Source organism: Pangasianodon hypophthalmus, chromosome 11 (assembly GCF_027358585.1).
Source record: "Pangasianodon hypophthalmus isolate fPanHyp1 chromosome 11, fPanHyp1.pri, whole genome shotgun sequence".
Taxonomy (NCBI): Eukaryota; Metazoa; Chordata; class Actinopteri; order Siluriformes; family Pangasiidae; genus Pangasianodon; species Pangasianodon hypophthalmus.
In genome coordinates this window covers 9,112,298-9,135,426 of record NC_069720.1, presented here as the reverse complement: position 1 = coordinate 9,135,426, position 23,129 = coordinate 9,112,298, and the positions used below count along the sequence as shown (strand labels likewise).

The following is a 23,129-nucleotide window of genomic DNA, read 5'->3' as shown; positions in this document are numbered from 1 at the left end:
ACTGTAAAATATTCACTTAACACATTTTAATGCATTTTATTAATTTTAAAGATAACGTGTACCTGCATCACTCTCATTACTAATATGGTTTCTAATGAAGGCAGATAATATGTTAAAAATTATATTTATTGAAATTTCTCACATGTACACAAACAGATAAATAAAATAATCAACATAGTGCATCAAACCAATAATTTAAATACAATTACTCTCATTACTGAAATGCAGCAGGTCAAACGAAGGCCTATTTTTTCAGATTTTTTTTCTGAGACGAACTCCTTTTTCAGTACATTATACGTGAGCAACATAAGTATGGCATTTGTTATGCTAAATAAAAAATGTTCTCTATACATATATTTTTTATTCTATTACTGCTATGAGAAACCCATTACAGAAGATGAGGCTTTATGTTATGGTAATAGGAAATCATTTAATTTCACTTAAGTGGGAAAAGTATGAACTGATTATATCATTGAATTAATTAAAAATAGTGCATGACAACCCAATACAGTTTAAAGGGGGAAACACAAGTGGAAACACTGTAGCTTTAAACAAAAAGAAAATGTTTAAGTTTAAACAGCTGAAAAAAAAAAAACTTTATTACTGTAACCTTTGACAAGTCTATATTTCATTGAATTTTAAAAACAGTGCAGTGGACAATTTATGGGGATAAAAGAAAACAGTAAACATTGCAACATTTGAAGTTTAAACAGCTTTATTCATATAATCTTCCATAAGTCAATATGTATATTACATTGTTTAGGTTTCTTAGCCCAAATTACTCTTTTGACAAAATTTGACGCACAGAAATGTCGAGAAAGAGACTGGCTCTGAGATTACTTCCTTGATGTCGGCCATAACAAGAAAGTTTTGCACCACGATATTTAAGAACAGTGTTCTGTGGTACCATAAATCACAACATAATCATATTTCCTATAACATACTGACGAGGTTTAACCATTCAAAGAGTTAAAAGATGTACTGATTTTAACCCAGTGTTCTCACCACTATGAGCCTTTAGAGTATGCGGTAATAAGAGACATTAGTAATGGTAATGACGCTGAAATAGATATGTGAGGTAATGCTACATTATTTTTTCCCATGCTGCATGATCACAGCTTGTATTGTCTTTGCTATCACAATAAATAAAGTGATCATGCTTTAAAAAACATTTTTTTATTATCACCCAAAATATCAATAATGATAACGAAGAGTGTAGAAAAGGAGTTTTTACTAACATTTTCCAAAATTTCATCACATGAAAATGAGAGAGTTAACTCACCTTGTGTCCATTTTAAATCTTTATACTAAATAGATGCATCATGAGTAATCAAAAAATGTATTTAAAGAGACAGTGCGGTTTATAGAGACACCTGAATGTACATTACAGTAATGAGAAATATTCTCTCTGGACAATTTATTTTTAACACACAACAAATAGCAATTTATGCAAATTAAAATGATCATAAATATCATTTCACTGTATATGCAGTAGAGGCAAAATTAAAATGATATTCAGTGACATTTTCAATGCATGAAGAGAATATTTTTAGGAAAACCCTAAAAACCATATAGTAATACATCCGGACACACTGCGGTAATGAGAATTCAGGGATAAAATTGACTTAAATATTAGGGAAATAAAAGGTCACAATGGGAAAAAAAAGTGCAATGGTCCAGGAAATACTCCTCTTTTTTCTTTTCTTTTTTTTTTAATAGAGAGAATGTAATCTATTGTTTTTGGCTTTTGACTTTGAAGTGAAATATGACTCAGATCTGTTCACAAAGGCTTCATGAGAATCATCCCACAATACTTTGCTGTAATGTTTGCTCATTTCCCCTTAAAGAACTGGTATAACTCTGGCAGGTTTGTGGGCATCCTTGCTCAGAAATTCTTCTTGAGTTCAGTCCAGAAATGTTCAATGGGATTCAGGTCAGGGCTTTGTGATGGCCACTCCAGTACTTTCACTTTGTTGTCTTTAAGCCATTTTGTTACAACTTTAGAGGGATGCTTAGAATTATTGTCCTGCTGGAAGACCCAGTTGCGACCAAGTTTTACCTTTCTGACTGATGTCTTGAGGTTTTGTTTCATTATTTTTAGATAAACCTCCTTCCTGTTTTCTGAAGCACACCAGTTCCGTTTCCAGCAAAACACCCCCGCAACATGATGCTGCCATCCCCATGCTTCACAGTTGGGATGGTGATCTCCGGATTAAAAGCCTCACCCTATTTCCTCCACACATAGCGCTGAACAGTCCATGTTTCATCTGACCAGAGAGCGCAAAGGGCTAGGTCTTCGTCCTGGTGATCAACTGCAAACTTCAGCATGGCTTTTTTATGCCAGTCTTGGAGTAGTCTTGGGCTTCTTCCTTGTGCAACAGTATTTCAGACCATGGCAATGTAGGACTCTCCTAATGGTGGATGTACTTCCTTGCATCCTTGGTGGATGTACTTCCTCCATACTTTGTTAGCTGATGACTCCAACTCCTTCATCAGTTCCTTCATTGTTGTCTCAGGGTTCAGTTGAACCTTTTGGACCAAAGTCTGTCATCCCTGGGAGTTAATTTGTGCCCCTTTCCTGAGCGATGCAGCGATGTCGGTGTGGTCCCAAGATTTTTATATTTGCATACAGTTGTTTGTATAGATGCTCCTAAGGAGGAACCAGACTTGTGGAGGTCCACAATTTTTTTCTGAGGTCTTAGCTGAGTTGTTTTGTTTTTCCCATGGTATCAAGGGCAAAAAGGCACTGGCTCTAAAGGTAGGGCCTTAATTACAGGCGCAAATACACTCCCAATTAACACCTAAATATGACAACTGGCCAATCAGAAGTTAGTTGTTATTTTTGTTTGTGTAGGTGCTGTATTTTCATTTGTGGTAGTCATCCTGATAGTTTCTGTCCACACAGAGGCACTTTGCAAGCCTTGTGCATCAATGCTGTGTTTCTCTGGGATTTCCTTGTTCCTAAAAGAGATTCTTCTGAATAACTGGAAGGGTGTGGTGCAGTGTGCTGATGCTCGGGGGGTGCTGGGAGGAAGGGTGGAGATGCTGCTGTGATGTCTGGGCCTCTGATCAGCCTGTGTTGCTTTCAGTTGTCCACTGAGACTAAAACAAAGATAAATGAAAAAAAATTAAATTGAACACAGAATAATTTTGTCACAAAACCAATATTATCCAAGATATCTAACTGATAAACTGTCTGAATTGTTATACATAACTGAAAGATAATTTAAAATAAGATCAAATTAAATAAAATAGAAGACAATAGAATAATTATCCACAAACATACTTACATATCCAGAGATGGCTCTATGCCTTCACGGAAATCCTCTTCTCTGTCTCTGTCACAGCAAATAAAAACTCCAAAAGCTCTTCTGTGAAAAATTTCTTCACTATCTGATACTAAAAAAAGTTCATTTTCTAACAAACGCGAATTGCAAATCCTTCCTAATAAACGTAAGCAGTGAACATGACCGCTACCACGCAATTTGTATTTGTATCCTGATATGATGTCACGCACTATGATGTCACGACACAAGCGTGATACAACATAATGGTGTCGTCAATGACATCTGAAAATGGATGCAAAATTAGCTCTCTAAGGCATATGGAGAACCGCAGCTCAATAGATTTTACATAACATGACACATTTTAAATATTTTAGTAGTTCATTTAGGAGGTGAAAAAACATGTTACATTGGTGTTTTTGAGTTTGCAATGAAGACAGAAGCCTCGGCTTTATGACGCAATAAATCTGTCTCTAATCGACTGTTTTAAATTGACCTCTGATTTGAACAAATTAGATGCCCTGATTGACTTGCCAAAAGAAATGTATGGATTGGAGTTGTGAAAAACTGAGATTGAATAACTTTCGCCAAGCTGTATGCAACTGTTGGGCCTCAACTTTTTTTTTTTTTACTTACTTTAGGAAATTTCTGTTTTGAGATCATTAATGAAAACAGTAATATTCGTAATGAGTACTTTTGGTTCATTTAGATAAATTACCCAAGAGACCATACAGAGTGCAGCTGTATGCACTCTGAGTTTTAGATAGAAGCAGTAGTCCAGGTACAACATCACAAAAGGAGGCCAAATGTGTGTGCAGAGAGGATTACAAAGAACAAGCCTGTAAATACACTCACGAATTTCACTGCCAAACTAGTAACGTGGACCACACTAGCAGAAAAGGTTCCCAAAGCAGTCTGGTCACAATAATGCAACACAAAGCTATTCTCTGGAGTGCTATTCTATGATTATTCATACAAGACAACAATAAAACACATACAGTCATTTTTCATCACTGCACAAGTTAATGGAACCCTTTGACAAAAAAAAAGAAAAAAAAAAAAAGAAAAAAAAAAGAAAGTCAGATGCTGTTTGGTTCCGGCTCAAGACTTACCAATACCATATACACAGACATACCCTGAATAAACACAGATAGATGAATGGATGGATGGATGGATGGATGGATAGATATATAGATAGATAGATAGGTAGACAGACAGACAAAAAGCAGTATAAAAAAAGAATAGTACTGTTCACTGGGGCTATGCTTGTGAGATTTTTATTTCATAACCAGCACAGTCATTTTTATGATGAATACTGATAGTGGGTCTGGAGCTAATATTGATTCTGGTGCTAATTTATTGGTTGGTACTGTATTTTTGTTATTCCCGTGAGAAGTGAACAGTTGTCTGTTGCACTGACATCACAGGGTGACATGCTAGCAAGAAGATTTCCAACAATCTCAAATATAAGTGATAATGGTCAGGTTTCACTGTTAGCTCCTAAAAAAAAGGTTTTCCAGCAACATTTAACATTGTATTGATGAGAAATCGTGTAGTAGCAAGAGCCACGGCTCGGCTAGTTAATGATCTACGAGATGAAAATCGTGACGCCATTGATGGCGGTATTGGCATGAAAGTTGGAGCTTTGGAAGCTGATCTGTTTGAGCAAAGTGTACAGATGCGGAAGACAGACTAAAGAACTACACTGCATCACTCTCTTTAGATAGATATGAAATCCCACTGGCACCATTATCAGTGGACAGTCGCTTGGCATTGTGGGTAATGTAGGAATTTACTCATATAATACATCTTTTGCACAATGAAGATTACAGTGATTATACAGAAAATCATGATGTGCAAGTCATTCAGGGTGGATTTTCTCTTTAAACATGTAGAAAGTTTTATTTAATACTGCAACAATATTGCAAACTGTGGCAAAAGGTTAAGTAATTACTATAATGCTGTAATGTGAAAATAATATCAGCATGTCTACACTTGACTCATAATGTGACTAATGATTGATTTGGAAAAATAAAACCAATCATTGTGGTTTGACAAAAACGTAGAACAAATCACTGAAACTAGAAAAATGCATCTGCTTAATGAATAACTTGTGCAAACAAGACGAGATGTCACATTTAATTGGCTTCCCCACATGACTTAGCTCCATTTCTAACCCCATGGCCAACCATAATTGCACATTTTGTTTTCACCAACTCTTCAAAACAAAGGATCATTTAATGGATCCAAAAAGTTGCTCTTGTGTGACGAATGGCAGCATAATGAAACGTTAATCAGAGAAAGCAATGAAACTCGGAGGCTACTCTCCAGAGTTCAGGCTGTATTTTACAGTAATCTGTTTTATCTGAGCCTCTGACAATCAGACAGCGTTCAAACAATCGGTTCCAGTAAATTGGACAGAAACAACGCAGACGTTTCAAGTATTTGAGTTCAAAAGTCTTGAAGGAGTAAGAATTTGCCAAGGTGCACTGCCTGTTAAAGTGTATTTGAGCATGTAAATGTCAAGTCGACATATATAGCTCGCTGGCTAATCCAAGTGAAACGCTAATACTCAGATCTCCTGACGTGCTACACTACACTGTAGTTTTTTATGCTGTTCAAATAAAGTTCCACTCAAACCTCTAATATTCACTTTTTAAGAGGTGTTTTACAGAGTGAGCACAATGGGGGCTTGTGTGTGTGTGTGGGTGTGAGATGTGTGTTAGAGCTGTGGCACCAGCTACACAAGCGTGTCCTGCGTCTCGGCACCAGTCGGTCTCGCTGTATGCCAGCTTCTTAATGACAGGCCTTAAAGCACCCTCTGCGATAACTCCACACACGACTGGCACAGCCACAAAGCCCACGCTAATGCTAATACAACTTGGCTACATATCCAGGTGAGTTTGATGTTGGCTACCCAATGCTAGCGTATCAAAGGAGGCTTTCTTTAGACCAGGGAAGATAATGAGACAGCACGGCTGTGGAAAAGTAGTAACACCTACGCCAAGATGGAGCCTGGACTGGATAGAGTGCTAAGATTGTCAGCCAAAATGTGGCACAGAGGACAAATGAATTGTTTGTGTGTGTGAAAGAGAGAAAGAGAGAAAGAGAGACACAGAGAGAGAGAGAGAGAGAGAGAGAGAGAGAGCAGGGTGGGAGTAAAATCAAAAGATTCATGAACACACAGAGAAGTTTAGAATGTGTTTAAGACAACATTTCAGCCAAAAATGCTAACAATTATGGAAAGCCAGAGGCAATCATTTAGCATAATCTTCTTCCAAAATGATAGGTGGCTTTTGCTAGAAAGCTTTTTAGCCTTTTTGAGGGTTTCTTTAACATTTTAGTCAATCTTTAAAAATCAGCCTATAGTACAGGGGTATTCAGTTCAATCTGTGAAGGTCCAGCTACATAAAATTCTGGATAAGCAACAAACATGACTGAAAGGTGACGACCTTTAGTGATTAGTTCATGCCTATAAATAATTTCAATTCATTGTGTTATGCTTTGTTGGCTTCAATTTGCTGAAATACATCTGGACCCTGGTCTGCCAGTTGACAACCCCTGCTATAGTATGTCTCAGTACCAAGTGAGATTGTCCAGTTAAGATAATGTTATAACCTAGTGCTAGCCACTTAAGCTAACTGAAGCTACTTAACTGCTGAGCCAAGGTGAAAAAACTAGTACTAATCATTGTATATCCTCTATCTACTACAAAACGTAAAATGACCAATGAACTAACTAAACACACCATCCAGTTATGGATGAAAGTAAAAAGAAAAGAAAGTAAAACCACATCTTAACCACATTTCATTTATTTCAACTGCAGTGCATTGTTTTATCTGTCTGTCATCTTGGGATGTGATTTTCAAGGAAATCATGATAATGCTAGCCAGGTAGGTTTTTTTCCCAGTTTTTATTTTATTTATTATATTATTTTTTATTGGGAGTATCAAGTGATATTATTAAACTAATGAATCAAAAGTCAAGCTTACAAAGCTCACACTTCACTTATTTGTGGGATTAAACGTCTAGATTCACTTTGAAGTAACTGCTATTGCGTCTTTTCCCATTGAAATTGACTCACCTGTGTCCGAGCTCATGGGCAATGGTGAAGGCCAGATTGAGGCCGTTGTCCTCGGCTACTACGCACTTCCTCTTGGCGCTGCAGGTGCCACCTAAATAGGCGATACCTGTGTGGGGAAAAAAAAACAAATCCCGTTAGAGTGTGTTCTTACATCTTGTTACATGTGGGATTACAATTTGTCAAATGCTACAGCCATGACTATTTTCTCTCACTCCCCCTCTTCTGGCCAGATGTTTCTCTGAGCCTGCTTTTTATCCACGGAATGTAAAGTTCTTAGCACTGATCACCCAAAATGAGCTACATTACAGTGTGGCTCTGCTAAATTCACTTGCAAGGCTTGATGAGTGGTTCTCAGTTCACCGGTCTCCATATACCTGTGAAATTTGTAATACTGACCCCATTTATGCACCAATTACACTGGTGTTAATCATCAGCCAGGGTAATAGCAGTGAGAAGATAAGCATTTATCACTTATTCATTTGACATGACTCATTTTAAGTGATGCTAACTCACTAGTACTGATGTTGAAATGTTCAGGTATTATATTCACAGCACCAAGACTGGATTTGAACTGAATTTGAACCTGACTTTTGCTAGCAGTGAACATAAACACGCATTGCTCTATAGCATATTTTCTAAAATCAGTTCATGTTTGGGTTAAAAAACAAAAGTCGCACAAGAAGTGATGTACTAACTGTAGTTTATATGCATGGGCTCCTCAAAAAACTGCTCATTAAGCCAAGCTGGTTTTTGTACTCACATTAGTAGTTTTTATTGTAGATGACATGTTAGAAAGGAAGTTACAAAAATAACATCACAGCAAAAATATTAGGGATGGAAAAAGAGAAATGTATTTTTGTAGCAAAAATTAGGGACTTAAAACCTACAAGGTTTGATCTTGCCCACATATTTCACGACTGCAAAGGTAGTGAGACCTAAAATCCTTAACAATGCATTTAATCGATTGACAGCACCCCTTTGCTTACTTAGAGAAACTTAGAAATAACATGACCCTTGACCCTTAGAATTAATACACAATTAATTCTTAATTTATGACCCTTCCATGTTAAGAAACATTCTTTAAGACATTCTGTGTTCCTTGAAACCTAGCATACCTCAGAGCGAAGACATGCTGCTGCATCTCCCACCATCAAGCTGCACAACTCCTTAATAATGCTGTCCTAAGCATGATTTAATGGGCAATATATTATCTGAAGCAATTGCATATGAGGAGGACTGAGGCAAGAGGGTGCAGTCTGATATATGAATTATGTTGCAGTTACACATGCTGATAATTAAAAATCCCCACCATTTTATTACCATTTACAACTTTATTGTGGTATTGCATTAAACTGTAATATTTATACCTTCATATTATCAACATACTGGGGTTCAGGGTCACAATATTTTGAAGAATCCATGATAACCATATGGTGCATTGGGCAGTGTAAAAGTTTCATATTGTAATAACTGGCCTAATCTTTTATCTTTATGTGTTCTGCATTATCATGTTATTATCCTAATGCTGTAAATTCTACTACTAATGATTAAATTGTCAAAGTGGACGTTACATGGATGTATAATTACATGTAAAGTACAACCCACATGAAAGGAGGTGAGACTTGAAAAAAAACTTTTCAAAACACAATATTAATGTAAAGAAAAATTAAAGCATTTAGACATGAGTGTGTATTTAGTATTTTAGTATTTATGTAACTAAGCTGAAAATGGAAAGCTTTTTGCAAGTTCTCTTTACATGTTTGCAAATATAAATAAAATAAAATAAAATAAAATAAATAAACCCGACATTGCTGTTGTAATATTAAGACATAAATTTGAAATTCTCATTATTTTGAGATAACAAGACATCATTTACATAAACCTTCTGTCTTAGTAAATAGTTTTAAATGAGTAAATAGCGAAAATTAAATTCCTAATTTTATACCTGCCCAGTTTTATATAATTGTTGTTCCAAGTCACTTTTAGGCTTGCTAAGTCACACTAAATGTATCTATTTGCATAGACACTCTGCATTTTGCACATTCATTCATTAAGGCCAACACGCAAAATGGATAAAGGCCAGTTTATACTTGATGCATGACTTTGCGTGCAGAAGCAGCGACAATGCGAGCGGCATTGTTCACATACTCTGCATATATATGCATATCTGTATATATACGCACATATATATACAGATATGCATATATATGTATATATATATATGCACATATACTGCATATCTTATGTACATCTGGAGGATTAAAAGTGACCTCCACTAAATCTCTGTCTGTCAGGTTTCCATTTAACTGTAAAAAGTTTAGCAATTTCATGCACAGCGATGTTAAACACAATGATGAGCTCTGTTAAAACCTTCCACTGCTGTCATGATTGTTGTCATGAGCTGTGTCTCAAATAAAAAACTCTGACTTTACACCCAGAGGTGTTTACTAAGCAAGATAATCCAGAAGACTGGTACAGAAGGATTTGAAGACCATGTGAGGGTTTTTTTTTTTTAATTTAAACAGGTGGTTTGGTTAGGTGATTTGAGACAATGCTAGTTTTTTTTTAGTCAGTTGCGGACATGGTGCCACATGTTGCTATACTGCCACCACTATTTATATTGGTATTGTGCCATGCCATCTTGTGTATGCATATGCATAGTTATAAGAAAGTATTATCCATCGTTGAGATGTTTTATTCTGCTCACAATCCTCTACACGTGGAAAAGATGCTCGTTAACGCCAGGATAAATCTATTCAGAGCTCAGCAGAGTCTTTTGTTGAAAGAGCGTTTCATCTGGTATTGTAATAGAAAAGTCTCTGCAGAGCCAGGAATAGTTTTATATTAGCGTTGACTAGCATTCAATAAACCTTCTCATTATTTAGAGTTCGTAAATTGTGTTATTTTGTTTTCGAATTGCGAAAACTAAATTTCACAAAATTATACCTGCCCTTCGGTTGTAATAATTCATGCAGTTGCTGTTCTCCATCTCACTGTTAGACTTGGAAATTCACACCAAATGAATCTATTTGCATAGACCTGTCTGTATTTTACACCATCATTCATTAACGCAAATAGGCAAAAGAGATAAGAAGTCTTATTTTGCTCATCCGAATGACGTAATCCTCCATAACTGAAAAAGATGCTAGTCGATGCCAATATAAATCTATTCCCGGCTCAGCAGAGACTTTTGCTGAAGGAGCGTTTCATCTGGTATTGTAACAGAGTGCCTTCAAAGGAACTCATTAGTTTAAAGCTGCATCAATCATCGAGTTGGCCAACAAAGTGACATCTGAAGGCTGTCGCATCACTGCGTATCTGCTTTTAGGCACCTGGTTTGTGTCTCTTACTGGCCTTAGCCCAGAATGCCTCACTTGCCCTGGGACCACCATATATTTAATCAGTGACATTAAAATGAAATCAAACCCAGATGGTTTTATTGAAAGAAGCAACAGTTTCAACATTTTCATTTGGGATAACCGTGCACACATATAATTTTTGGGTCTCCATCTGTGAGTGACATAAGCCAGTTTGGACTCGATAGATCATGCGATGATGGATAGGACTTTATACTGAGAAAAATGAACACTGTTCAGAGTTTGCATGTAAGGATTATTGGGATCAGAGCTCTACTGTATCAAGTTGTGTAACAAGTTGTTACAATAGGACAGTTCAGTTTTTTTTCACCTTCATGTTTTTTCACTTAGTAGTGAATAATTTCACATCTTCGCTTTATTATTTATATCCATCCACCTGAGATTGGATTAAGCACTGAAAAGTATGGACTACGTTTCCTTAACAAGGAGACAGCACCACATGTTATCAGTTAACACAATGTGAATAAATCACACTGAAAAAAAGAAAGACAACGTCATAAATTATATTTAAATCAAAAGAACCAGTCGAGAGACGCACGCTGGTGACGTGGCCTGATGTAGTGTTCAAATTAACGTGCTTAGAACACTTTAGTCTCACACACACACACACACACACACACACATACAGGGATTGCTGTTTAAAAATGTTGGACTACTTGAAATTAACCACAAAACAATAATTAATAAGCCAAACACTAGTATTATAGAAAATTTAACAACTTAAAAAAATGTTTTCAAACCTACTAATGCTAAAATTCTTTTATATTTCAAGGTCGTTTATGTGTGCAATGAAATGTAACAACACAGCAGCAGTGGATCTAGGCTTTTACTGATATTAATTTAGCGTTTTGCATTGAAGACTGAGCTGAAGCACACTAAGGTCAAGGTAACTCTCACGCTAAGTAGCTAAACTGAAACAAAAGAACAACCTCTGGAAATTTTCAAATACAAATAAACAAAACAATAAAAAATTAGCTTTGAGACAAGCTGTTAACTCACACTTGAGTATAGCTGTAAACACAGCCGTAAAGTAGACTTCTTCAATGGAACACATGATAATATTTTGAAGCCTCTAACAACAATATTGTGGATATTGAAAATCATGCAAAATCTTATAACTGATTATTGGCGCTTACCTGGAATGGGATGGAACATGTCTATTAAGATCTAATGTCACTGAGTAAATTAACAGTGAGGTAATGCTAGGTAGGCATGTAACACTCGGACAATTTGGATCAATGTATCATTTATATGGCAATGATGACTGAAATGAATCAAGGCAACAATCATAAATCAATTATTATTGAAAAAAAAAAGGACAGACAACTGATGTGTAAAAAATAATTCATATTTTTTAAAATGATGTGTAAATAGGATAGCAATTTGATTTGACCGTAACTCTAATGCTTAAAAAATAGTCTTCTCTACATCATCATTCATTCAAATTAACGTGAAGCCTACCCCAGATTGTGAACAAAGTTGGTCACCAGTTGATATTGAGATTCAACTTTATTCTCACTGTGCAGTGTACACATACAGAGACAACGAAATGCACTTAGCCTCTGTCTATCTGTCCATTTCATATTGCATTGTAGCAAATTCAGTGGTATCATCAAACATCAAATTGTTGCCTTATGAATCAAAATTACATCACATTGCATCATATATAGCATATTCAGTGGTATCCTTAAATATTAAATTGAATCATTGACTTAAGAATCGAAATCATCCGAAATATATCTGATTGTGTGAAAGCCTGAGCTTTCCATTTCATATAAATGAAGTCTTAAGAAAAAGTACAAATGCTAACTCCACCCTTAACACTAACTTTAACTTTTAACATGCATAATATGAAGTGAATTTTGTGACTTGCACTTAATTTGTAAGTGTGAGACTGTGACACCATGTACAGTGAACAATCACAGTTTTGGGACTGGCAGTCCTATAGAGCAAAAATATGAATACGTAACAAATCAACACCAAACCCAATGCTTTAAAAAAGTTCAGAACCTCCACATACTTCTCTGCCACTCAACCAAGCCTTGTGGTAGAAACACAGGCTCCTTCTCACTACCAAGAATACCAAAACCTACATTCCTACCTACAAACCTACATTCCTGAGAGGAATATTCTTGCCAAATTAACTTGTGGAAACAGACTTGGACGGACACAATGCTAGAAAACTCTCCTGTTCAAGAACAGCTATGAACTTGCCTTCATTGCTAGCAGCATCCATTTTCTTCATAATACTAACATTTCTCAAATAGCTAAAGTTATTTATTTGTTTTTTCCTAGCTAGCTAACATAGCTAACCTCAGTTGGAACTACCTTCCATATTAGACATTGTTGGTACCATGTTCAACCTGTAAGCCAGTTCTGACCTCATTTTTTAACAGCTGACATTGAAACTTGATGACTACAAGGATTAACTAAGCTGAGCAATTCAAACTATGACTTTTTATCCCTTCTTTGCCATTGTTCTCACTCTGTGTGGGAACAGTGTGCTTTTTCAAACTTTTCACTGTTACAAATATGTGAAACTTTATGGCCCTTGTTATATTATTGATATGAAATGTATTTTTTTTTTTTTTACCCATAACCTGATTTATGTAGGTCAACAACAATCGGTCTCTTTTGTGTTGAATGTTCTTTGGGTTTCCTAAGGTAATGGATGACAAAGAGATTTTATATAATTTTTTATATGATTTTATATAACATGTGTGCAACCACATATTTATACCCCAGAGACACAGAGCATATTCAAAGGATCAACCTGGGGACTGCGAGCAAATTCAAGATGTGTTTTTTTTTTTCAAGAATGACAATTAGATTGCATTTAATTAAATACTCCTTATGGGTGTTTGAGAAAATGTTAGAAAAAACTATAATTTCTAACAATTATTATTTATTCAATTTTTTTTTTTTTGTTAGAACAAAGATAAATTGTTTGAGTGGAAAATTCGAATTATCCTGTGTTTATTTTATACAATATTTTTTGCTCATTTTTTTTCAAAGGTTCGAACAATTCTGTATGTTGCCAAAAATTATGAGTCTTAAAATTTCTTCTCACAGGCAAGTCAACAACTGATGCTCAATATTTGGGTTGGATCAAGAACACTTTTGGGTATTTTAACTTTTCTCTGTACTTATGTTCTTCAGTATTGGAACTGAACTTGTGCTATGGCAGATGATGTCACATGAGAACACAAGAACTCTAGAACAAACAGGAAACAACCACAGCCTGCTATCAACACCATTCATAACAGCATATACAACTGCATTCAAAACACTGAACTGGAAAACAGATGTCCTAAATTCTTCATGAAATCCCCACTACTACATTTCATTCTATTTCATTATCACCGCACATAGTTGTTTAAGAGCTGCAATTATTTCCAGCCTGTCTATCCTTCCTGGACTAGAAAAAAGCAGCACATTGCCTGTTCCTAAATGTGTGTGTTTTGTTATGTTGCTTAATGTGCATTGGTGTACAAGTCACTCTGTCTTTACAGTGGTGGTAAGATTAGAGTCTGTAATCAAGCACAGTGCAAGATGTAAAATGTTCCTTACTGGATTAAACTGAATGACTGACAGGTTCACACAGACACACACACACACACACACACACACACACACACACACACACACGCATGCAGCCTGAAAAGCTTGTAACAGTGCAATCCAGGTGTGAAATTAACCACTGTTGACCCCACACACTGAGGCCAAGATTTTATTCCACTTGTGTCTTTTATTATGTCTTAAAAACACGCCACAATCCAAATCCCATTCATTCCGTCATGAAAAGACCTTTCACTGTCTTCAACTCCAGTGGAGTTTGGACTAATTAAAGCAAATTTCTGCCTGAGACTTTCATTACTGATGACATCACAGCCTTGTACAGCAGCATTACAACTCTAAGCTGAAAGGCCACACACAGAGGTTGTGACAAGAGGCTTGGGGGAAATTATTAACCTCCCAAAATACCCTGGTTCATGTCTACTAATATGTAAGGAATAAAACACAATAAGGCAAAAAAAGTAATAGGAAAATAATCAACAACGGCGTGGATTAATGTGGATCAACGTGAAATGTAGTTTCCCTTACCAGCCCAAAGTTGATTATTTACCAATACCAGCACATCCTGAAGTGTTCCTCTTATACCACAGCAGTTTGTCAATGGTAACTTTTTTTTTTATTTATTAAACAACACAATTTTTTATCAGTTTATAGTTATGCTTTAATATTGTGGAAAGCCTGCCACACAAGTTAGTTGCTGTTATCACTTATGTTATAGCAGCTATAAACAATCCTTTCTTCACCAACCTATCTTTTTCTCACTCTTTAATAAGTTAGTAAGACAACTGTAACCATAAAGCATCAAGACCTCTGTTATGAAGACTTTCACTTGGTGGAAAAGTTCGTTACAGCTTTATGTCTGACTGGTACAAAGTGCTGACACTGGAGACTCCTTCCAAAAATGTTAAATAAAACAGCTAAACAGAATTTTAAATCGTCTCCTAAGGGAAAAATTTCAATTTTCAATAATTACTTATGTTAACCCATTCCTGTGTAGGTTGTTACTATAAACGTGATAAAGTATTAGAACCTTCTGACTAATCATAAGCAAGATTTCAGCTATGCTCTTTAAGGAGTTTACGATCATAAGCAGCACCAGTCCATGAGACCAAATCTGAATAATGGACGATCCAAACATTTTTAGCATTTTGCTTAACATTCAAAGGAAACCAGGATGGTTGTACCACGATACAAGTTCTACTACAAAAAGCAGAGGACTGCATGTAAAACATTTGCTCCAAGACCTTGTAGATTTCTCTATAAGCATAAAATATTAATGCTTAGATTAATACATAAGAAATAAGTGCAAGATTTTAAGTTTATTTTATTTTAAAAGATAAATGACTTGAAAGTGAAGTTTATTTCATTTATTCATCTGGAATATCCACATTGTCCTGTTCAGGACAGGGTTGCAGTGAATCCTGAGCCTGTCCTGGGAACACAAGGCAGGAATACACCCTGGATGGAACACCAAAACAAACTCTCCCACATGCACACTCATCCATGCCTAGGCACAATTTAGCATAACCAGTTTACCTACCAACATGTGTTTTGGAGGTAGAAGGAAACTGGAGAACCTGAGGAAACCCACATGGACACAGGGAGAACACGTGAAGTGTGAGGCACCAACGAAACCTGCTGCACTATCATACTGCCTCAGGGGAGACTTAGTACACTACACTAAATTCTACACATTCTCTTAACCAGCACACACCTATTTTTGGTTAAGAAGAAAAAAAAGAGCCTGGAGTGGTGGGGGTGTTTGTGAAATTACTGAATGTTAGAAACAGTTAGATGTCTGGAATTATAGAATTCCATCCAGTGAAGTGGCTGTTGCTACATGTTTGTACTGGAAAAAACAATATGTATTTGTGAGGGGGAAACTCATTGTGATTATGAATTTAATAATGGGTTTGGGCTTGGTATGGTATGGAATATACCAGAATATTACCCAATGATTTAAATATGTATATTTTTATTCAGCATAAGAACACCTGTAAAACAATATTTAGGTGAAAATTACACATTTCATACATTATATATTTCATACATTACATATTTCATACTGCACATTTACAACTGTCCTTTCTAAACTTTTTTTAACATTAATGGACATTATACAATTTTACACCAGCATCATTGCTTCCTGTACTATTTTCTTACTTCATTATCCATGATTCCCAGTCAACTCCATGCTCTGTCATGTGACCAATCACCAGCCTCACAGTCAACCTATCAACATTCTCAGTCACTGGACTAATTACATACACAGATCAGAATTGGTACTCACCTTAAGAGTAGAATGACAATGTTTTCAGAACCAAGTGTGTATGTTCACACATTGATGAAACCAAGCAAAATAAAGCTGAAGTCTCCTTGCAGTGAAACAAATTGACAGAGGCACCCGAGTGGCACAACAGAAAATAGCACTGATCACGTAGCTATCCAAGGCCGTGTGTCTAGAGAGCAAACTCTCCTGTTAATCAGAGAAACACTATCTAATCATGATCTGTTTGAGCATGTATGTGGAAGAGTACAGAAAATATAGATGCTATCCATCCATTTTCTGTACCACTTATCCTACGCAGGGTCGCAGAGGAGCCTGAAGCCTAACCCAGGGGACAAGGGTACAAGGTGGGGGACATCCTGCCTGGGGTGCCAACCCATCGCAGGGCACAATCGCACACACACTCACACACCTGGGACAATTTGGAAATGCCAAGCAGCCTACATGTCTAGGGGAGGAAACCAGAGTCCTTGGAGGAAACCCCCAAAGCACAGGGAGAACATGCAGATTCTGCACACCCAGGGCAGAGGTCGGATTCAAACCCCCAACCCTGGAGGTGCAAGGCAACAGTACTAACCACTAAGCCACCATGCCCCACAAGATACTAGCCCTACTAAACAGAGATCAGAGAGATCACAACCGGTCATAGCTCAAATGTGCACCGATCTTTCTCTTAATCTGTATTAAAGCACTTAACTAATTAACTATCCCAGCATATATTATTACATTATGTTAGCTATCACTTTTTAGCTTAGTCAGTGAGGTTTCCAGGCAAACAAAACAAGAGACTAGGCAGCACATTGGAGCTTTTATGTATCTGTAAGCTACCGAAATAGGTCTAAAGCCCATTTTTACATTCATCCACGTTTATTACACACTCACTGAAGTGGCTGCTACAATTACATGCAACCCGTCTGTACAGATTTTCAAAAAAGTGCTATATGTGTCATAAGCATGTAGTTCTGTTGGTTTATATTGCTCCATACTGTTATTAGAATATGCTGGTGAAGTCTTGGAATTCAAGGATCAAGATTTGCCTGTGTTATTTTAACCAAATGAATTTGGATCATGTGAAAGCTGACTTTCACTAACACGTGCAGAAACTCTCGTGTTTAAGGTCTGACTCTACTCAGGATGTGATCTGTAATATTCCAGGCGCCTATGCTGTTATAACATTTACCAGACAATATATCCTGCTGTCGTATCTCATACATAAAAAGCTTCAAGTCAAGAGCAAGAATCAAGACCTAGAAATACCGTTCACACAACTATACAACTATGCATAAGGATGAATTCCAAAGCCTGTGTTTGTAAATGGTCAATAAATCTGAATAATCTTGAATCTTTCTGTTGTCTAGCACACAAATCATGATAAACTAGGGTGAACTGATGCATACATTTCTTGCGCCACGATATTCCCTATGGCTACATTATTCAGTATGTTGAAAAGGAAAGTGTAAGCCTCTCCCTCATACATGCACATGCACACACCACAGTCACTGGCACTTCGCTGGCTGTGAGGTAATGCGTGTATGTTGTTTGTGGCAGAGTGCAGTATTCAGGGAGGCCAAAACTTTTGATGTCTAAAGCTGGAAACAATGAAATAAATTCACTGGAGTGTGTGATCACATACTCCGTCCTACTCAGCACTTCCAGATCAGAATCTGAACATCTAGATGGCCAGCGTTTCTCACATGGCTACACACAAGTATTCTCCACAATATTTTTTAAATAGCCTCTAGTGCTGTATTCAGCTTCAGGTATTTAAATGTACAAGCTCAGCAGACTTGCTTTAACAAAAGTGTGTTTTTTTAAACTGAAACCAAACTCAAGCACCCATAACCTTATCTGCAAAATCTGTGACCAGTCAGAACACAAGAAAAATTGTGTTTATACATTATATACAAGGGTGGCATGGTGGTATGTCACCATGGTTTACTGTGGAGTTTCATATGTTCTCCCAGTGAGACACCTCGGTGGCTAAAATAAATTTCCCTTAGGAGTGAATGTATGTGTGCATGGTGCCCTGTGATGCACTGGCATCCTCTTCAAAGTGTATTCCCACCTCACACCCAGAGTTCCTAAGATAGGCTCAGGATCTGCCGCAATTCTGACTAGGATAAAGCGCTTGCTGAAGATGAATAAATAAATATCATATTCAACATACCATACAGCTGTAGTTCGCATATAATCATACTATCATGTTGAATTTTGTATTGTCTGAACTCACTGGCTGTTTTAAGCAATTAATAGAACACGACACGACATGCTGTCATAGGAAAATAATCAATGACGTCGTGGTGTGATGCAGCCATAAGCAAAGCTTTAACTTGATTATTTTCCTATAAGAGCACATCCTGAAGCGTTTTATTCCTCTCATACACTGTGAATGACACATCATGCTTTTATCCATTTAACATAACATTTAATGTCATGGAATGCCCTCAAAACAAGTTAGTTCCTGTTATCACGTATGCTTTAACAGCTATAAACACTTGATCCTTAACTAGCCTCTCTTTTTTCTTCCTTGAAGAGAATAAGACAAAAAATACCCCGCTTGTCATGTTACAGAGAATCTGCAAATCACAAAGTCCCCTGTTTTGAAGACCTTCCAGTGGCTGTGTAAGGAATCTGATGAGGACGCAAGAGCAGGTACTCAGTGATATATTGAAGGTGTATCCAGCTCAATATTCAGTGTGCTACAATCAAGTATCTACTTGACTCAGTTGGATCTAGATTCTTGCCACTAGAATTGCTGTATTGTATAGTATTGTTGATTCTCTAGTGTGGCTTGGAAGTGTCTGTTGATCTGCACTAATTAGTTCTCTCAGGTGGCTAAATCAAGAGTAGTTTCAGTCTCCCTTAAGGTGTGAACTGCGGAAAGGGCTTACTAAGAAATATTGAAGGTTATCCACTACCAGTGTCTGTAGCAGTCAGGACCATATTCTGCAATGGTTAGAAGGATAAATTTAGATAGAAAGTAGCAACTTCAGTGTTTATCTCTTTTTGTTCACTTAAGTGTCACCATTTCCCTCTCAGCCCTCCTTAAACTCACTAACCTCCCTCCTGACTAGGCTGCAGACATGTGCCTCAAACCTACCTCTGTTGTCACCTCTCACAGCCCCTGAAGCTCTCATCCACAAACCAGAGGCCGAACTACCAGTCACCTCATCTACTCTCCTCTGTTGTCTCAGTCTCAAGTGGTAAGTGAGCTCTGCAATTGCCAGTCTGCTGTAAAGAAAGCTGATTTCATCTCAGTTTTAGATTCCCATTACTCTCTATCCTCTGTTTATGCTTTCTCTCACACTCCATGAGAAACTAGCAGAGGTGGTGGTACAGGTCTGCTGTTGTCTCAGAGATGGTGCTTCACACCTCTCTCCCTGTCTCATCTCAACATCTCATCCTTCAAATTCCATGCAGTTACAGTTACCTCCCAGATTAAGCTTCTCATCATTGTTATCTACTGCCCTCCTGGTTCCCTAGGAGACTTTCTTGAAGAAATGGACACGCTCCTCAGTCTTTTCCCTACTGACATCACCCCCTTACTGTCATTGGAGATGTTAACCTCCCCTCCGACAAGTTCCAGTCCTCTTGCCTTCTCCCCCTTCTGCATTCCTTCTCCTTGACATTCAACAGTTACCCTCCCACACGTACACGGTAGGAAATGCCTTGGACCTGGTCTTCAGCCACCTCTCTCCAGACATCAATGCTACTCCACATCTCCGATCATCACTTGGTATCCCTCACCATCACCCTCCCTATCCTGCCTAAAACCAGCTATCAATATGTCTTTCCCACTCGTCGAAACCTCCACTCTATCTTCCCCACTTCCGTAGCTTCCTGCACCCTATCACCACTTTCCTCTCCTCACTTTCCTCATCCATGGACCTCCTCTGCCCTCTCTCTTCTAAACCCAGGAAGATTTCTTGCCCTGTTCCTTGGCTATTATATGTGTTATATGGTGTAATCAGAGTGATTTAAGAACAGCAGAGAGAAAGTGGAAGAAATCACAAATTGATGCAGATCTTGCCTCTTACCGCGCTCTCTTGTATAAACTCTCATCTGAAGCTAAGACTGCCTTCTAGAAGGAAAAGCTGGAAACTTCTGCACAAGATCCTCACAGGCTCCACAACACCTTTTCTTCATTACTTAACTCACCATCTCCTCCTGCTCTGCCCTCTCTGACTACTGAAGACTTTGCCACCTTTTATGATGGGAAGATTAAAAAATATGCGAGACTTTCACTCCTACCCCAACTCCTACACTACACACTCAGGATTCCCCTTCTCCTTCACTGGCACAATTTAATCTAGCAACAGAAGAGATCCTCCAAGTCATCTTGTCCTACAACCCTACCACCTGCCCATTGGATCCAATCCCTTCCACAATGCTCCAGACCATCTCACAAGACCTTCTTCCGTTCATCACTACAACCATCAAAGGCTCCATAACAGCTGGTCATGTACCAACTGCATTCAAGTAAGCAAGAGTTATTTGCATCCTAAAGAAACCCACTCTGGATCGCTTAGACATCAGAAACTATCGACAGGTATCACTTCTCTCTTTTCTTTCCAAAATCTTCAAACACACTGTCTACAGTCAACTGTCTCTGTATCTCTCACAGAACAACCACCAAGATCCTAACCAGTCTGGATTCAAAGCGGCGCATTCCACAGAGACTGCTCTTTTGGCTGTCATTGAGAAGCTACATGCTGCTAGATCAGCCAAACTGTCATTAGTCCTCATCCTCCTCAACTGTTCAGCAGCATTTGACACAGTCTCTCTTGTCCACCATCATGAGTCTCTGAATTTGTGGTGCAGCATGGCAATGGTTTACTTTCTACCTGGAAGGCCGTTCATATCAGATAACATGGAGGGGATCCATATCTGCTCCACGCAGACTCTCCACTGGTGTTCCACAAGGCTTGGTCCTCTTCTGTTCTCCCTCTATACTTGATGTCTCAGTGATGTCATACCCTCACATGTTTTTTCATACCATTGGTATGCGGATGACACTCAACTCAACTCCTCGCCTTCCCTCCCTCAGACAATCATGTTTCTGCTTAGATCTCAGCATGTCTGGCAGACATCTCATCATGGATGGCAGCTCATCAGCTGAAACGTAATCCCAGCAAAACTGAAGTGCTGTCCATCCCAAGCGATTCATCCCATGTCAGGATCTTACGATTTCCCTGGACAACTCTCTGATCTCACCTTCGGTCACTGCATGCAATCTTGAGGTAACAATGTACATTCAACTGTCCTTTTCCTCTCACACTGCTAATCTGACATTCTCATGTCAATTTCCCCTTTACAACATCAGAAGGGTTTGTCCATTTCTATCCACACAGGCCACTCAAGTGCTTGTTCAGCCTCTTGTTATTTTGGGCCTGGACTACTGCAACTAGCTCCTGGCAGGTCTGCCTCTGGGTGCCATTCGACCTCTGCAAATGATCCAGAATGCAGATGCATGACTTGTTTTCAAGCTTACTAAGTTCTCCCACACCACCCCAGTGCTACGCTCCCTCCACTGGCTTTCTGTAGCTGCCCGCGTTAGATTTAAAACACTGATGCTTCCCTGAAAAGCCAAAAAAGCACTTCAAAGACTTCAAAGCACTTCTGTATGTCGATCTGGATAAGGGTGTCTGCCAAATGCTGTAAATGTAAATGTTTTATTTAGCATAGCAAACAAGACAAGACCGAGACATAATACAAAATCGATGTATTCAGGTGCTGAGAAAACAACATGAACTGGGCTAGGCAGAATCACAAAACGAGAAAACTAGAACTAGATCAAAAACCAGGGAGACAAACAGTAATCAAAAGGCTTGGTATCGACTGATACACAATGACAGAGAGCGTATACTTCCCAATGCATGTATGAACCGAATGTCCTTTTAACTGTGAGAGTGTGCTGTGAAGGTAATAGAGTCCAAATGTGTGTAATCAGTAATTTGGTGAGTGTGAACGTGATAGAGTCTGGGTGTTGTAGTCCTTAGTTGCTCATCATTCTCTTTGCCCTCAGGCAAATGGACGAACACTTGCTGGAAGAGCCGTAAGAAGCGGCTGTAGGAGATGGTGTGCTCTCCTCCTTGGTTCCAGATGGCCTTCGCCCATTCTAATGCTCTAACTGTCAGCAGGCTGATGAACTGGGCAACTTTGGTGCTGTCCAGGACCCCCTCTTGACCAGCAAAGTAAAGTGAGCACTGTAGCATGAACTCTTCCAGCCTGCCAGGTAGCCGGCGTACTTCTCAGGGAGTTGGGCTAGCTGTTTGGTTAGCATTTTGATCTGCTGCTGCTCTCTCATATGAAGCAGCCCTGTGCCGCTACCTGCAGCGTCCATGGAACAGCAAAGTATTCTGTCAGGAATCAGATGAGGATGCAAGTGCAGGTACTCAATGGTTTTATTTAACGTAGCAGACAAGACCGAGATGTAATCCAAAAGTTCAAAATACAGGCAAGGGTCAGGCGATACTTCCCAATGCATGTATGAACCGAATGTCCTTTTAACTGTGAGAGTG

At 38.1% G+C, this 23,129-nt stretch overlaps 1 protein-coding gene across 2 annotated transcripts in view; it reads right to left on the bottom strand.

Annotated features, from left to right (window-relative positions):
- The window catches only part of adamts17 (ADAM metallopeptidase with thrombospondin type 1 motif, 17), a 150,653-nt gene that overhangs the window by 83,449 nt on the left and 44,075 nt on the right, over positions 1-23,129 (bottom strand). For both annotated transcript variants that reach the window (XM_034308734.2, XM_034308735.2), the window contains exon 8: positions 7,369-7,474. In XM_034308734.2, coding sequence (XP_034164625.2) covers positions 7,369-7,474 — 106 coding nt within the window. The remainder of the gene's footprint in view (positions 1-7,368; positions 7,475-23,129) is intronic.